General features: G+C 47.1%; 3 protein-coding genes across 3 annotated transcripts in view; 1 reads left to right on the forward strand and 2 right to left on the reverse strand.

The window, feature by feature from the left end:
• On the reverse strand, positions 1-4,241 carry DBNDD2 (dysbindin domain containing 2). The gene is given in 6 exon segments (XM_081097491.1): positions 1-659; positions 1,609-1,746; positions 1,927-2,073; positions 3,755-3,766; positions 3,769-3,836; positions 3,838-4,241. Coding segments are annotated over 6 exon segments (762 nt in total). The 5' UTR covers positions 4,032-4,241; the 3' UTR covers positions 1-456.
• SYS1 (SYS1 golgi trafficking protein) overlaps positions 1,934-18,417 on the reverse strand; it is a 26,403-nt gene continuing 9,919 nt past the window's right edge. Inside the window, exon 4 of the mRNA XM_081097494.1 lies at positions 1,934-2,073. Coding sequence (XP_080953620.1) covers positions 2,067-2,073 — 7 coding nt within the window. The 3' untranslated portion in view covers positions 1,934-2,066. The remainder of the gene's footprint in view (positions 2,074-18,417) is intronic.
• Positions 11,011-17,207, forward strand: TP53TG5 (TP53 target 5; the record flags this gene model as incomplete). The annotated part of the gene is made up of 5 exons (XM_081097653.1): positions 11,011-14,685; positions 14,945-15,019; positions 15,161-15,291; positions 16,563-16,685; positions 16,742-17,207. The coding sequence occupies exons 1-5, from the start codon at positions 14,638-14,640 to the stop codon at positions 17,205-17,207; spliced, it is 843 nt and encodes a 280-aa protein (XP_080953779.1). The 5' UTR covers positions 11,011-14,637.

Below are 18,417 nucleotides of genomic sequence, written 5' to 3' on the forward strand. Positions count from 1 at the left end.
GTTGGTATATTATCATTTATTTATTATTTATACCATGCCCTATTCCAAAAAAAGGACATAAGGAAGCAGGATGGCTGGAGTACCACCTCATTTGAGTGCTAAAGAGTTCATGTCCATTTAGAGACACTGGTGTAGGAGACTCTGTTAGAAGACTGCCAGGGTAGTTTGGGGGAGAAGGAATGCTAAGAAAAGCAGTGGCATCTTGTCCTACCTCATTTCCATCTCCTTGCTTGCAAGCTCTACCTCAGGAGTAAGCCAAGCACTAGTGGGAATGTTGCAGCAGGAAAAGGTTAGCAGTAAAACGAACGCCCAAGGAGAGACACCATCCCACTTTCCTTTCCTCCCTCTGGTGTCTACTACAAGTAGAGTCTGGTCTTCCCAGAAGAGCTCTGGCTGGGCCTAGGGTCTCAGGTGGAGAATAGCCAGCTCAGTCAGTCCATAGGTCGGGGCCCACTGCTAGCTGGAGGCTCCAGGCTCTGCCCCTCCCTCATCCCCATCCTCCTCATCAGACTGTGCCAAGGGTGTGTCTGCTCCGCTGACACTGGGATTTGGGCTGTGCAGGTTGGTGGAGGAATCAGAAGACGAGGAGGAAGTGCGGGATGTGGTCCTGTCTGGCGTGTGCATCGGCAGGCGCAGCTCCTCTGGATGGTCGTCCACCCCTGTCCAGAGACAAGAGCTGGTCAGGGCCACAAACACGGCTTCGAGGACTCTCAGGGATGATCTGCTCAGGAGAGACTGAAGCCGGGACAGGGACTTGTCCAAAGTCACTTAGCCAGTCCAGTGAAGAGCCAGGTCTCTGGACTCCCACCTCCTTCTACTTCTGGGATCACATCTGGGCTCTAGAGTCAAGTCAATCAATTCAAGATTTCAAGTTCTACCTATGTCATTTATTTACTTAGTGGCTTTGGGAAAGTCACTTTTCCTCTCAAGGACTCTGATCCTTCTCTGTACAAAAAGGGATTCCTCGATTCCAGAAGAGTTTTGAGGATGAAATATAATAATGCTTATAAAATGTCTGGCACATAGTAATAGGCTAGCAATTAATAGCAGCAATTAATAAGTTAAGTATATGGGCTCAGAAAGCCATTGGAGTCAGAAAGCCATGGTCTGGACCCAGCTTTTCTACTTTCTGACTATGTGACTACTTCTCTGAGTCTAATATCCTTCTTTATGAAATGGAGATAATACTATCTGCTCTAATAGGACATTTGTGAGGATTGAGATAATATATGTAGAGCATTTTAACACAGCATTAGAAACTTAATAAAGTGCTCAATAAATACTATATTATTAGGATGACCTAAAACTGCTTAAGTTCTCTAATATAAAAATTCCATTTTTACATACTTTTAATTATATTAATTTTACAAATGTAAAATCAACAAGGCTAAGTGGGGGTTGGGCATTCCTAGAATTCTGGATTGGGGATCTGTAACACAGTTGCCCTTCTGGTCAACTTCCCTAAAATCAGAGCAGACAGCTGTTTCATTGGTGGAAACGCCCCTTCCAGCCCCTACGGGTATACTTCCCCAGTCTTGTCCCTACACTTCAGAGCCCCAACATCCGGTTCTGGCTAACTGGTGCCCAAGTCTCAGCACAGGAGCATACCAGATGTCTGGGGGGTTGATGGCGGGTCTTCACAAGGCAAGAACACGTCTGCTCCGTCCTGGTCCCCCAGGTCAATAAGTTCCACTTGCTCCAGGGTGTCCACATTCACTTCCATGGATGAGATGCTACCTATGGGGGCTGCAGATCAAGAAGGGGACAAGTCAGGAGGACCCAGGCTGGAGCCAAGAGGATGGTCAGAGATATCTGTCAGGTCCAGAGACAGAGTTCAGAGGGCCACGAAAATAAGAGGGGAGGGGCCCCCAGGATTTGGGCTCTATAAGACTTGCTCCCCATTCCAGCCCTCTCCCCAGGACTTACGTCTCTGCGCCTCGAGATGGAAGTGGGACAGGGGGAAGACAAACTCTGTCTCTGGTTGTAAAATGTCCTCAAAGAATTTCTGCCGCTCCCGCAAGCGGAGCTGCTGGCGCTCCAGGGACGCCCGAGGATTTGGGTCCATGTCAGCTCCTGGAGGTAGAAGAGGAGGCTATGGAATTGAGAGACAATGCAGTGGGGTCTGGAGTTTGGGGAGTCCCACTGCAGCCAGCAGCCAGCAGAAAGGCCTCTGGTTCCAGCCCGGACACCTCTGGATGTGGCTTCCTTCTTCCCTTTCCCTAAAGCCAAGTCCATTACCACAAACTTCAAGCCTCATACAAAGGCGGGGCTGACCTAGCTCCACAAAGGGGATGCCAGTTCCAGGCACGGCCAGAGAGGCTCCTCTGTGTTCAGGAGATGGACAGGGCCAGCGGCCAAGTCTCAGAATCATGCCATCCCCAAACAGGGGAGGCATTTATCCACTCATGCCTCCACCTGCCTGTCTGCGGACGCCAGGGCAGAGGATATGACAGAGATCTCAGGACGGGAGGGCCTCTTCCCCTAGTGGTGTGGTTCCTGCCCATTCTTCAAAACCCAGACAGAAGTTAAAGTGCCCCCTCCCCTCCTCTCCCCAGCTCTACACTCACATACCCCATCACCTCCACTTCCATTCCCTCCCCACCCTGCCCTGAAGTCAAAGACCTGACTTCCAGACTTGGCTCTTTGCCTAAGGACATCATCTTTCTAGCCTCAGTCCCCCCACTGAAAATGGCATACTCATCCTACCTGCCTCAAACACAAGGCACTGCTTGCGAGGGTGCTCTGTAAAATGTAAAGCTGTCTCTGCACTCCCACAGCTCTCATTTGCACTGATGTCTCCACTGACACATCTCACTGTTATCTTCCCACTAGTCAGTGAGTAGCAATTGGAAGGGCAGGTCCTGGGTCCAATTCGGACCAAGCACCCAGTGCTAAGAGCTTTCCGGAACACCAGAGCTCTGGGCCAGCCCAGGCCCTGTGCATTCGCTCGCATTCGCTCAATCTCCTTCCAGGCATTCGGCTGAGAGCCCATCGCCAGAGGCAAGGGAGTAGTATCTATAACCTGAGGACAAGATCCTCCCCCTCCGCAGACAACCTCCCCCGCCTCGTTTGTATTCAAGCATATTCAAGACCCTGGTCAGCTCGACAAGCGCTGGAATGGCCGAGAGGGACCCAAACCCAGTGGACCCGGCAGGGCCAAGGAAGTGTGGGGAGACCTTGTGGCCGCGGGCTGGGCTGGGCTGGCCGTGGAGGAGGAAGGCGCTGACGCTGATTCCTGGGAAAGGCTTAGATCTGCGGCCCAGGTCACAACGCTAAAAATACCCGGGCCCCTGAGGCTGACTGCTTTAGCAGCGGTTGGGGGAGGGCAAGTAAGAGGGTAGGAAGTGACAGGGACCAGGGGCTCCGGGCGCCCCTTCTTTCCCCCTCCCCCAACCCCATCAATCTCACAAGACTGAAGGAGCTGCCCGCCCAGGGACCCCCCAGAGCCGAGTGCTGGAGAGAAGAAGGGAGTTGTTTACCCCACTAAAGGTGCTGGGAGAGGGGTGAAGAGATTTGGGGGCAGGAGGCTGCCAGGGGCCCGGCTGGGGACCAGGGAAAAGGAGAGTGCCCTCCTGGCCCCACCCGCACTGTAGTCAGAGAGAGCAAAAGAATTCCCTAAAAAGGGACGTGCCTGTCCGCCGGGGAAGGGAGGGGAGGTGACGGCGGCCCCCCTCCCCGGGCCGGGCCGCCCGGGCTCGCGTCCTCCCACCACACACACCGGCCCTCCCGCAGCACCTGCGCCCGCAGCCCCTACCTGCCGCGCCAGCGCCCCGGCTGACTCAGTCTGTCCGCTCCGGCGAGACGGCAGCGGGGGCGTGGGAGCGAGCCGCGCCGGCCGGGGTGGGGCTGCGCCGCCGGTCTCCCCCGGGACGCACCGGCCCTGGGAGCCGGGAACGAGGAAGAGGCGGGAGGCGGAAGTGGGGGAGGGGCGGCGGGCACACGCTCTCGCCTCTCGCCCGGCGGTCGCGGGGAGCCCCTTCGGGCGCGAGAGCTCGTACTTCCAGGTCGGGCGAAAAGTTCCCGACCCGCATCCTTCCTCCACGCGCCCAGCCCGCCTCCTCCGCGTCCGTCTGCCGCCGCCCGCGCGCTGGGCTCCGCACGCTCCGCTCCACTGGCCGCGCCCCGCTGCCAGCGCAGACCCGCCGCGGGAACACGCGCGGGAGCACGCGCGGACTCCGGGACTCCCGGCTCACGCACACTTGCTGCTTTCGGACTCCCGAAGCCCCAAGCAACCAGCACGAACCCGCACCCAGGCACCCTCGGCCAAACTCGCACGTTGATGCGCGCACATCTCAAGAGGGCGCAAGCGGGGAAAGGGAGGCTGAGGACGGGCCGGAGGGGAAGGGCATCGACCCAGTGCGGCCGTCTGGCAGGTGCATTGGGGCGGAGGACCCCTGACCCTAGGACTCACCAGGCAGCCCGGTTCCAGGGTCTGGGACTGGGCAGAACCAACGCCCAACCTTCCAGCGCACTGGGCGGGGTGGGCGCCCGGACGGGGCGGGTCAGGGCTAGAGGGGTGGGCCTCTGCGCCGCACCCCCAGACGCCGGCGGTGAGCCAACGCTTGCAGGGTGCTAAGAGGGGCGCTGCACGCCCGGGCTGCGGGGGTGGAGGGGAGAGGTGCAACTTGCGGGCCGAGAGGGGAAAAGCTTGCTCCCTCGCAGCGCCTTCTGTTCCAGACCAGTGCCAGTGTCCTTGCAGTTCCCGGACCGAGAGACTGTGCCCATTCTCTTCCTCCTCCCTTCCACCCATCCTGTGGTGCTCCTAGCTCCAGAAGCCCCGTCCTCCTGGGGGAGCGGGGCGGGCAGGTGTCTGTTGGAGAAGCTTCTGCAGCGGGGTCACTTGATCATTCAACGAACATCCTTGAGCAAGCCAAGAACTAGGACTCGCCCTTGTCGCTTCTCTGTCCTTCGCTGCCCTCCTTAAAATGCATGTGAATTTCCTGTCGATTCTCTTTCCTAAATACCTTTCCCATCCACCATTCCTCTCAGTTTCCACCACCATCTCTCCCTTGGCTCCACTCCATTCCCCACACAGCAATCATCATTCAACAGGCAAGTCTGACATGCTACCCTCTGCTTAAGTCCCTCTGTTGTCAGGATAGTATCTAGGCCTGATATCCGAGCTGAGTTTTGAATAAATTAGTTCAACAAGCTGAGATGAGGGGGAAAAGAATGGAAGTGAAAATTCATGAGACATTCAGGTTTCCATGCCAGGGGACCAGCACTCTGTACAAATACTTAAAGCACTGCTTCTTCTATTGTTATTAGAATCTCAAGACAAGTCTGTGAGATAAACACAGCAAGCAGCTTTCCCACTATTTTGCAAGCAAGGAAACTAGTTTGTGGAAAGAAACAAGTGCAGTGGTTGAGAGCACAGGCATGGTAGTCAGACCCTCTTGGGTTGTAAGCCTAGCTCTGTCAAGCCAGCTGTGTAAACAGTTAACATCCCTGATCCTGGATTTCCATGCCTGTTAGATAAGAATAATTAATCTCTACCTTATGAGATACTTCATATAAAATACTTAGTACAGGAATTGGGTACTTTGGAGGTACTCAGTAAACATTAGCTGTTTTGAATGCAATGGGTTCTAAGAGAGGGAAGAAACTGCTTTCTTCCACGAATTTCTGAAATTAGAGAAGTATGCTTTAATAGTTAATACTTCTACAGAGCTTGTTATGCACCTGTCACTATTATAAGTACTTTGTATATATTAACTCTTTTAATCCTCTTAACAACCTTGTGAGGTAAGTATTATTATTTCCAATTTACAGATACAGAAATTAGGATGCAGAGAAGTGAAGGGACTTGCCCAAGGCCATACAGCTAGTAAGTGATGGAGCTGGAATTTGAACCCAGGTAGGCTGCCTCCAGAGACTGTGATTATAAGCACTACTCCCGTCTGTTCCTCTTTAACCCTGTGGCAGCTTTCGGCTTCCAGGGAATGTTTTGGTCAGTTGATTCTTACTCCTCATTAATGGATGGAGTAGATGCTTGGTCCTATTTCCAAGCACAGAGGAATAAGGCCAAGTTAGGAGTATAGTGGATGAAAACTCAGCTCATAAAGTCATCTCCCCCCTTTTCAGGCTCATCCCTAGGAATAGGACTCCCTGGATTATTTTGAGCTGTCCCCAAGATAGTGACAGATCAGGAACTTCTGTCCCTTCTTCTGGCCAGATATTTGCCAGATGTAAGGGTTGAGGGGGAAGATAGCATCCAAGCTAGAAATAATTCAGGGGGCTATGCTGGAAAAGTGTAGCCAAGAGACAGACCCAGGCAGTGCACCTAGGAGTGGATGGCAAAGGAAGTTGAAAGGAGCAGTGAAAAAGTAGATGGCTTAGATTCCTGGCTTCCATTTAGGATGCAGAAAGCTGGGAAGAAAATCATTACCACACTAATAGTTTTTTTAAATTGTTAGGTAATCTATAAAATTATAACTTTTGTTGAATCCATCAGAGAGCTGAGGTTGCAGAGCAGCCAATTAACCTGAATTCCAAAGAAGGACAGGAGCCTCCAAGAAGAAATGGGATGCAGGCACTGGCACACTTATGAAGCAGGAGGAAGACAAGGTCTCCACACAAGCAGGTAAGGAGAGTGCAGTTATAGTTTTTATTGAATTACTAAAGGCCCAGTGTGGCTAGGCTGAGAGGGGGAGTCCGCAGATGCTAAATGTAATCATGGAAACAATAAAACCCAAACATAGTTCAACTCTTGACAAAATTGACTCAGTCCTCAACAGTAATGGCTTAAAAAGAGATGATAATTTGTAGGTATAAACAATTTGTCTTCAGTCTCTACTGTTCTATACATTATGTCCAGAAATCAATAAAAATTACAACACATATACAAAATGGAACTTTACAAAACAAATAACAAAAATCCCTATTGTCAAGAGACAAAGTAATCAACAGAACCAGACTGAAGACCCAGATAACTCTCTGGAGTTATCTGACAGAGAATTTAAAACAATTATAACAATATGTGAAAGAGTCTGTTGGAAAATGTGGACAACATGCATAAACAGAAGGGGAATTTTAGCAGAGAAATGGAGACTATAAAAAAAGTCATATGGAAATTCTAGAAAATTTAAAAACGTAACAAAGATGAAGAATGCCTTTGGCAAGGGCATCAGTAAACTTAACACACCTGATAATCAGTGAACTGGAAGATAGGTCAACAGAGACCACCCAACTGAAATAGAAAGAGAAAAAAGAGTAAAGCAAAACAAAACAGAAAACCAGAACAGAACATCCAAGAGCTAATAAATATGTAATTTCAATCCCAGAAGAAGAGATACAGATAAACACATACACACACACTATGACCTATTTACATATTCCAACTGTTGAAAACCAAAGATAAAATCATGAAGGCATCTAGAGGAAAAAGACACACTACCTACAGAGGACCAAAGGTAAGAATTAAAGCAGACTTCTCATCAGAGAAGTTATATGATTAGAAGTTACAGGACCATAAGACAATAGAATGGTGTATTTAAAATGCTGAAAGAAAAAACTGTCAACCCAGCATTCTATATCCAGCAAAAATATGTTTCAAACTTAGGTACACAAACACTTTTTTCAGATGAACAAAAATAAAATTCACTACCAGCAGGTCAGCACTATAAGAAACAGTAAAGGAAGTCCCGGAGGCAGAAAGAATATGATACCAAAGAGAAACCTGGATCTACATATTGAAATGAAGATTCCTGGAAATGGATGGAATAACAGTAAATATAAAACATTTTTCTGCCGAAACCGGTTTGGCTCAGTGGATAGAGCATTGGCCTGCGGACTGAAGGGTCCCAGGTTCGATTCCGGTCAAGGGCATGTACCTGGGTTGCGGGCATATCCCCAGTGGGAGATGTGCAGGAGGCAGCTGATCGATGTTTCTCTCTCATCGATGTTTCTAACTCTCTATCTCTCTCCCTTCCTCTCTGTAAAAAATCAATAAAATATATTTAAAAAAAAATGATGGGATGAGGAATTAGAAATATACTGTTAAAGAGTCCTTATGCTACCATATATAAGAAGTGGTATAATATTATTTGAAGATTGACTTCATTAATTAAAGATATATGGTATAAATGCAAGGGCAACCACTTAAAAAAAACCTTTAAGGGATATAATCAACAAGCCAATAGTAGAGATAAAATGGAATCGTAAAAATATTGGAATGCATCCTACCTGGGCTTCTCTGTGTTCAATATGACTGGTTGAATATGTAAAGACTTCTCTTTCACCTGGACCCTTGCTCAGGATTGTTAATACAGGTGGCAATTTTGAGAGGTGAGATTAGTCTTTCTAAAACAAAGGCAAGCTTGTTTACTGCTTGCTATAAAAGTGCTGGATCTGGGTTTCTCAGTCACACTATATGTGAACTGTGCATCTAGGACCACTGTGTCATTGTTGGACTTAGGGTTGAGGGAACCAACACAAAATGATGCTAATGTTCATGTTGTTTGATGTGCTATGCGTAATAAAGTGTCTTGCCTGCATACAGTAAGTCTCATTTTGGTACTCATGAGGTTAAGGTTTTTTCCATGACAAAGCATAAACAATCCAAAGTAAGGAAGAAAAATAGGAAAAAGCAAAAGGAAAGCACAGATGAAAAAATATAAAACAAATAGTAAGATGGAAGATTTTAATCAATTGTAGCGACAACCAATTAAAAGACTGATTACTAGATTGGGGGAAGAAAAGCAAGAGGCAATAATATACTGTTTACAAGAAACCCAATTTAACTATAAAGAAATATATGAGTTAAAAGTAAACAGATGAAATAAGATATACCATACAAACACTAATCAAAGCAAATTAGAGTGTCATAAAAAGTACTTCAAAAGAAGTACAATTACCAGGGATGAAGAGGGACATTACATAATGATAAAAGGTTCAATTCACTAAGAAGACTTTACAGTCATAAATGTGTATACATCTAAAAACAGAGCTTCAAAAACACATTAATTAAACATCTACAGATGTAAAATAAAAAAGAAAAATCTATAATACAGTTAAAAAATGAATGCTATAGAAAATCTGAACACTATCAACTAACTTGTTCTGATTGACATAACACTTTACCCAACAACAGCAAAATAAACATTTTTTTCAACTGCACACAAAACATTCAAGATACATCATATTCTGGGCCAAAACAACAACAACAAGTTTAATAAATTTAAAAGAATTTAAATCATACAAAACATGTTTTATGACTATACAAAAAAATTAAAATATAAATAATAACAAAGATATCTGGAAAACAGCACAACGCTTAGGAATGAAACATAACACTTCAAAATATTCCCTGAGTCAAAGATGAAGTTAAAAGGAAATTAGAATAATATCTTGAATAAAAGTGAAATGCAGCAGCCAGCCGCCTAAAGAGCTCCCAATGTTCCTTGCCTTCTATTCATTCAGACCTTTGTACAGTTCTCTCCTCTCTGTACCAAGGTTACTCTCTGCGACCAATAAGACACGGCAGAAATGATGGTCTATATCTCTTCCAAATTTAAGATTAAAAATTAAAAAAAAAAAGAACACTGCTTCCATCTTCGGTCTATGCTTGGATCACTCACTCTCAGGGAAGCAAGTTACTATGTTGTCAACAGTCCCACAAAGAGGCCAACCTGGCAAGGAGCTGATGATTCCAGCCAACAGCCAGAGAACAGAGGCCTGCCAGCAACCACGTGAGTGAACATGGGAACAGGTTCATCGGCCTCATAGAGCCTGAGATGGTGCAGCCCTGGCCAGCAGCTTGACTACAACCTCGTGAGAAACAGGTTGAGCATTCAGCTAGAGCAGCGGTTCTCAACCTGTGGGTCGAGACCCCTTTGGGAGTCGAACGACCCTTTCACAGGGGTCGCCTAAGACCATCGGAAAACATATATAATTACATACTTTTGTGATTAATCTGGGGGTCACCACAACATGAGGAACTGTATTAAAGGGTCACGGCAAATGCAACTGGAGAGAGAAATGAAAGCAGTTCTCAAATGAGAGCAATGTTGCCTCCTGGGGTACATTGGGCGATGTCCGAAGACATTTTTGCTTGTCAAAACTGGAGGTTGCTACTGGTTTTTATTTAGTGGAGGCCAGGGATACTTAAATATTCTACAATGCACAAGACAAACCCTCTTCCCACATCTAAGGAAAGTTGAGAACCACTGAGCTAGTGCATTCCCAGGAGTCCTGATACGCCAAACCTTAGAGGTCATAAATATTTCTTGTTCTAAACTGCTGACTTTTGGGATAATTTGCTGTGTAGCAATAGATAACAGAGATTTGAGCCCTGGGGTAGAGGGCTGCTGTCACAGCACTCGAAAGCAGCGGTAGCCAACTGGTGGTCCGCGGACCATTTGTGTGGTCAGTGAGGTCCGAAAGGTTGGCGACCGCTGCTCTAAAGTATGGGAGTGACATTAGAACTGGGCAATAGACTTTGAGAAGAGTATAATAAAGACCTAAAGTGCCTTGAAAAAGCTGTTACTAGAGGCCTCAGTCCTTTGATATGGTTGCAGTCAGGGCATTGAGGAAAGTGAAATAAATACTTTTGGAAACTGGGGAAGAATTCTTATGTTGTGACATAAAGTGTAGCAGCCCTGTTGCAGTAAAGTGGAAAGCAAAAAATGTACCTAATGAGTTGAGTGATCTAGCTAAGGATATTTCCAAGGAAGGTGCTGAAGATGCCACCTGAACTCTTCTTGCTGCTTAGAGTAAATGCAACTGGAGACAGAGAAATGAAAGCAGTTCTCAAATGAGAGCAATGTTGCCTCCTGGGGGACATTGGGTGATGTCTGAAGACATTTTTGCTTGTCAAAGCTGGAGGTTGCTACTGTCTTCTATTTAGTGGAGGCCAGGGATACTTAAATATTCTGCAATGCACAAGACAGACCCTCTTCCCACATCTAAGAATTGTCCGGCCCCAAATGTCAACAGTGCTGAGGTTGGGAAACCCTGAACTAAATAAAAGAAAGGACTGTTACGTATAAAAGAGCCAGGACATGATGGCAGAAAATTATCAAGCTCTCCAAATGGCAAAATTATGAAATGATGGTAAAATTAAGAAATGGTTTTCTTCCAAAGCTCAAATCCAGGACAATGCAAAAAACAAACAAACAAGAAAACATGGTCCAAAGTGAAACTGAGAATGTGACTATAAAACCTTCTGTTTACACTGCAGAAAGATTTAAGGCAATGCTTCAGGGTACTATTCAGTCAGGTAAAAGACCTCTAAGGAAATTATAGGTGTGCCCGGCTGTAGTGGCTCAGTTGGTTGCAGCTTCATCCTGTGCACCAAGAGGTTGCAGGTATGATTCCAGGTCCGGGCACATGCCTGGGTTCTGGGTTTGATCCCCAGTCAGGACAGGTACCGAAAGCACCAATTGATGTTTCTCTCACATCCATGTTTTGTTTCTTTTCTTTTTTATTTTCTCTTTTCTCTCTTCTCTCTTCTCTCTTCTCTCTTCTCTCTTCTCTCTTCTCTCTTCTCTCTTCTCTCTTCTCTCTTCTCTCTTCTCTCTTCTCTCTTCTCTCTTCTCTCTTCTCTCTTCTCTCTTCTCTCTTCTCTCTTCTCTCTTCTCTCTTCTCTCTTCTCTCTTCTCTCTCTCTCTCTCTCTCTCTCTCTCTCTCTCCTCCCTCCCTCCCTCCCTCCCTCCCTCCCTCCCTCTCTCCATATCTACAAAACAGAAGGCAACCGATTGATATTTCTCTCTCTCAAATCAATTTTTACAAAAGTAAGGGAATTCTAGCCTATGCTATAACATAGACAGAGGTCCTCAAACTTTTTAAACAGGGGGCCAGTTCACTGTCCCTCAGACATTCCACACATGCGCACTGCGGGCCGGGACAAGTCAGCTGCTAAGCAGGACAGGCAGCGGGCGCAAAAACACCCGGTGGGCCGGATAAATGTTTTCGGCGGGCCGCATGTGGCCCGCAGGCCGTAGTTTGAGGACCCCTGATAGATGAACCTTGAGGACATTATGCTAAGTGAAACAAGCCAGTCACAAAAGGACAAATATTGTATAATTCCACTTACATAGGTACCTAAAAGTCAAATTCATAGAGATAGAAATTAGAAGGGTGTTTGCAGTGGCTGGGGAAGGGAAAAAATGGACAGTTGTTTACTAGGTATTGTCAGTTTTGAAGATGAAGAGAGTTCAGGAGATGGATTGTGGTGATGGTTGCACAACAGTGTGAATGTACTTAACATGACTTAACCACAACTAAGGGGGGAAAAACAGTGGTGCTTTTCCACTCAAGAGCCTTGGAGTTAGTCTACAGGCTTGCCAGCTGTGTGTCACTGGATACATCTCTCTCTGCACAAATGGTTTTTCCCATGTCGATGGAAGGAACAAACCATTAAGAAATGGTTGGAATATGGAAAATGGCTTTGGGAGCCATTTCTGGGGTACAAAGTCTGGTGGTAGAGAACTCCCTGACCCCATGGAGATGAACTCCCTAAGTAGGCACAGCTGAAGAGAGAGAAGCCTGTGAGGGGTAAAAAGTCTGGACTAGAACATAATGGCAGAGGCATCTGGACCAGCTCCCAGTGCCGAATCCAACCACCTTGCCTCAGTAAGAAGCTGTCTGCAATCTAGTCTTGGTTCATTGTTACTAAAAGGTGGAGCTAAGCACTCCCTATGCATGCACACCTCTCTGCCCTAGAAGCTGTGAAGTGATTCCCATACTTGGATGGGTATCAGATTGGCCAACTCTATGGGTGGTACCTGAGAAGCTGACTATTCTGATGCAGCCAGCCAGGCAGATTATTCAAAGCAGCCAGAGTTTAAATTAAAGTCTCCTATGATCTGTCCCAACCCTTCACCACAGCTCCCCCTCTGCCCTCATCTCCTGCCAATGCCACTTTCCGCTTCCCTTACCTCCCTCAGGTCTCTTCACAAATCTCATCTTATTGGTGAATCTTTCCCATTCCACCCTTTTAATAAAGCAAACCTTCTACCTTTGCTCTCCTATCCCCTCTGCCCTGTTTAATTTTCTCCACACACTTATTTCCATCTGACAGAATAGTGGTGTGCTGGAACTGACTCATTAGGGCTCGCAAAAGCCTATTACATTTTCAGGAACTCTGCTGGCTGGTTGTTAAACATAGCCATTATTAAAAATTAAATTATATAAGCTTAATTAATTATATTAAAAGCAAAGATGAAAATGCTTAAACTCATCACTTTCTAGTTTTTTACTGCCTTTTACTATTATCTATGTTCTTGAGAGTCTTTACATCTGTAGAAATATGTAACATATAATGGTATGGTATTCTTCATTTCTGTTCAACTCTGCTTTCAGTGACATCACATTGGTAGCTTAAAATCAGCGGTGGAAGGCGTATTTACACCACAGACATCGGTAACATGATAAATCAGGTTTGATTGTTTTGTTGATGTCTAGACCAGAAGTTTGCATGGGCCAAATCCAGCTCATCAACTACTTTTGTAAGTAAAGTTTTATTGCAACACAGCTATGCCCACTCATTTACATATTATCTATGGCTGCTTTCACATTACAATAGCAGAGCTGAGCAGTTGCAACTATATGGCCTTTACAGAAGAAATTTCCCGACCCCTGGTCTAGCCTTAAGAAAGTAATGCAAATGTTGATAATGCAGATTCAATATAAACATGTCCTGTCTATAGCTGTTACATGGAAATAGACACACGCACACACCCCAAAATGAGAAAATATACCTCCAGTATATGAAAACTATAATTCAATACAGCAAATAAGTTGATCATGTCATTGATGATTGGGTAGAATTCCAACATCATTGTTCTTTCATTTTTTCACTTTTCATACTCCTAGTGTAAATGAAAATATCAACATTCGTGCTGGAACTACACTTGTTCATCCACTACAACCATAGGTTGGTTATGGGTACAAGAGTTAAGCATAAGTCAAGAAAAGTGTACTGTAAGAACCAACTGGCTATATGGAATTTACAATAAAAAGTATTGTCAAATTTCATTATTGTAGATGTCTATCAGTAAAATTTGTAACACACACCAACACACACTCACTTTGTTTTAGAGAGCCAATGATTGAACACTTACAGATACACACACTGTTTTGTTTGCCCTCTACTGAAATGTCAGTTCCTTAAGGGTAGGAATTTTCTTTTATTCCAGTACTTAGCAACACCTGACATGTAGCCAGAGTACAGTTAACACATGTGACATGAATGAATAGAGGAGCATAGTTGGGAACCCCTGATTTCATGGATAGACTGTCAGACCTTAGGTTTCCAGCTCCACCTTTATCCAACTGTATGACCTTGAGTAAATTATTTAGCCTCTTTGAACCTCGGCTTTTTTATTTAAAAAGAGGGGATAATCCTCTTACCTCACAGGAAGGTGGTAACAATATACGCTTCTGCCTGTCACCTACCAGGTTTCTCTGCAGGTGAGCGTTTCTTCCTCACCCTCACCCCTGCCACACACACTCCTTGGAGACCCAGCCCTGTTGTCACACATTTCAGTGATGTCACAGCTCCCCTCCCTGGGAGATGCAGCACGACCATCCTAATGCCCAGCCTGGGTACTGGCTGAACTGAGAGGGGCAGGGCTCAGGCAGTACCTGGTACCAGTTTTGCTCCATCTGTCGTCTTTGAGGCATCACAGCCCCAGTATGAGTCCATCAGCAAAGAAGAGGCCCCAGAATAGTGTGGTTTTCAAGGTTGGACTAGGGACTGGATCTAGAAGGGGCCTTACAAAGAGTCCAACCATACCAGGGCAGGTGGAGGGAAAGGGAGCCCTGAGGGGTGAAGGGAGGTCAGGAGTTAGAATGGTCTCCCTTGTTCTGCCCCCAAACAGAGGTGACACTTTCAGTCTGGGGTTAGTCAAATCATGCTGAGCCAAATGGAGAGGTATAATGGAGGCATTTAGGGGTGGGGGTTTTTCCGTATTAGCGTTCCCTCTCTCTCTCTCTCTCTCAGATGCAAGATGAGGAACCACAGGACAAGATACAGCAGCCTATCAGCAAATTAACTGAGCGGAACCGACTTAGAATGGTAAGAGGCCCATTTTGGTCCCAGCAGAGGAGAGCCTGGGCACCCATGCAGTACCGCTTCTCCAGGGTCTCCAGGCTGAGTTGAGCCAAAGTCTGGATGGGGAGTGAAACATCTGTTTTTCTGCTTTCTCAACTCTGGCAGGTGTTAAAAAACTTGTCACTCTTGAGGCTACTCAAGAATTCAAACCCTCGGATCCAAGAACTATATAGCCTGGCCAGAAGGTGTTGGAATTCACTGCTCAACGTTCGGAAGGCCCTCCAGATCTCCTCCAGGTGAGCTCAGTCCACCCACGGCCCCACATGGACCCAACAGCTATCTCTGCTAGGAACAGACACTGTGCTAAGGAATTTAGAAAACCCAATTTTCACAAAGGCTCTGGGAGAAAGGTATTTATGACCTCTATTTTACTAATAAAAAGCTGAGGCTCAGGAGATGAAGCGACTTGTCCCAGTTATCCGACCTAGTGGCAGAGCTAGAATTTGAAGCCATTCTTGTCTATCATCAGAGCTGTGATCATAACCATGGTCATAATCATGCAATTATGGGACTAACTACCACCTGGGGTACTGAGCATGAGGGTACCTCTCCTGCTCCCCCCTCAGGTCAACACAGCCCCGACATTCACCTGTAGACTAGACATCCTGCTGGGGCTGTTTCCTCATCAGTTGCATCAGAATATTAAGAAATCTTCCATTTTTTAGTCACCTGGTAAGTGCCAGGTACTATGCTAAGTACTTTACAAGCATTTTCCCATTTAGTTTATTATTCACAACAATTCTATGGGTAGACAGTTATCCCACTGTTACAGATGAGGAAATTAAGGTTCTGAGAGGTTACATTTCTTGCCTCATCACACAGATGGTAAGAGGCAGAAGCGAATTTGATCCCAGCTTGTGTTCCAAAAGCCTGTGCTCTCCAAGCCACTCTGCTGCTTCACTGCATCCCACTGTGCAGGCCTCACACATGGGCACTCAACCAACAATGGCCATTATCATCATCAGTATTGTCATTACCTTGAGCCCAAGGCCTCGCCCCTCTTCACATACTCAGTTAGGGTGGTGCTGCCGCTTTGCAGGGGACCCAATCTATGACAGACACATCCCTGCCAGCATTTAATACTCTGGATAACGCCACCTCTCTGGGCTCCTCTCTCTGAGTTGGCTTCCTAGATGCAGGTAATCAGGAAACACTGAGCCCGAGGGTCAGGGTCCTCTAGTCCCATTGTTTTCCCACCCTTTTAACGCAGCAGAACCTCTCTTCAAAATCTGTCCCCAAACCCCAGTTGTGTTGTTGTGAGGGAAGGTCTCCTGCCTTTACCCGGCCATTAGGGGATACAGGAGGAATTCCTCAGAACCCTCGGGTTTCTTGGAACACAATCTGAAAAACAAAACAAAACATTGGACTAGTTCACCCCATCAAGTGAAATCCAGACAGGCAGAACCCTAACCTAGTGGCCGATGCAGACCATCAATATTCCCAGGTGTCCAACTTAGTAGTCATTGCCTTTTGCCTTCCCAACCTCTCACATCCCTGCTGCTGATAGGTACCACATCCCCTGCCCCGAGGTGCAAGGCCTCCGGGTGGCAGAGGAGTTCCTTTCCAGGCCCTCCCCAGCTTTCTTCACAGGCTCCCCTGAGCTGGCTGCACAGCAGTGCCTTGGGGGCAGGCAAGAGAACCAGGCCTTAGTCCTGCTCTACTGACTGCTGTTCCTCTCCTTGCCAGGAACAACACTGTCTGCACTAAAATGGGCCAGAATAATGGACTCCAAGAAGCTAAGTGCTCCAAGAAGAAACTGGAGTCCAAGAACTTAGGGAAGCCTAAGAAGTTGAAGTCCAAGGTGAGGGTGCCAGAGAAGAAAAAGGCCCAGCAGTCACATGCCGCAGTGCCAGACGGAGAACAAGTGGAGCCCGAGGTCCCAAAGACATCGGTCGCTTGCCCTGGAGCCTGGGGGAGGCAGCTACCCACTGGAGACCCTGGAGTCATCTTCCTGAAGCCCCACCGAGGGGACGCGGAGCAGCTGCAAGTAGCTGACCAGTGGAACTGGTTTGAGGGGCTGCCCAGGCGAATCCACCTCCCAGGACCCCGGGTGATGTGCAGGCCATCCACCATGCGCTTGGTCAAGCGCTGCTGCACCCGCTTCTGCTCAGCATCACTTGGGCTGCCGAAATGCCATCCATACAGGGTGTGATGACGTCACTGCCAGGCCAGGGTGAGATGTAGGCCTCAAGCCAGGCCCAGAGCAGGGCCCCTGAATACAGTCTTGGGGGCTGTTGCTGGCAGTGCTGGGAGGCCCCACCTTTATGACTAGAAAGGGAAGCTCAGAGAGGGGCAAACCATTGATCAAGACCACACACCAGCCTAGTGGCTAGGCTGGAGCCTCTCAGGATCCAACTAGGGCCCTAGGGAAGGAGAGGCCTCAAGAGGGGCCAAACTGCTATGACTCGGAATCTCACAGAAGTCTGAGTAAGCAGTTTAGGAATTCCTAAATGTGGGGGAAGGTGATGTGGTCAAGTAGGGCTCTGCCACACTCAGACCAAATGAACTCTCCATTTGTTTTATTTATTCATGTTTCAAAAAAGATGTACTCTGAAAAAGTTCCTTAGCACGAAAAAGTATACTCCAGCCCCTCCAAGAGAGAATCAGGTCCCAAGAAAGGAAGGGGGTGAAGGGCTTGGGAGTCCAGTGGAAAGGGAAGCTTCCCCTTCACAAAACCCACATCTCCAACCTGCCAGACATTTCAGTGTCCAGTCCCTAAGTCAGCGGTTCTCAACCTGGGGGTCGAACGACCCTTTCACAGGGGTCGCCTAAGACCATCGGAAAACACATAATTACATATTGTTTGTGTGATTAATCACTATGCTTTAATTATGTTCAATTTGTAACAATGAAATTGGGGGTCACCACAACATGAGGAACTGTATTAAAGGGTCGCGGCATTAGGAAGGTTGAGAACCACTGCGCCTAAGCCCTCTCCTTGGACAGCAGCGCCTCCTAGAGGCCTTCTTCGCTCCTAACACCGACATCTCGCTCACAGGTAGCATAGACCTCGGATGGGAGCCAGATTGTGAGCAGAGGATGGAAATCGTACAATCATCTGAATGGGAGGGTTGGACGGGAAAATTTGAGAGTATACAAATAAAATTTCCCATATGGCACTGAAGAATACTTCGCCGGCTCTGCCTATTTCCCTGGGGCTGGAAAGGCTGGAGGAAAGAGGCCCTCTGCAGAGGTGGGGGAAAAGTGTGTATCACTCTCAGGCTTCTTCCAGCCCCTTCCCAGGCCCCTAAGGTCAGTCTAGACTACAGCCAGGAGCAAAGAAGCCAGAGAGCTGCACCCCTCCCCACCTCACCGAACCGTGTGACAGTACTCTATGAAGTCACAGAAAGGGAAAATTTCCT

Source organism: Myotis nattereri, assembly GCF_964212035.1.
Source record: "Myotis nattereri genome assembly, chromosome: 8".
NCBI lineage: Eukaryota > Metazoa > Chordata > Mammalia > Chiroptera > Vespertilionidae > Myotis > Myotis nattereri.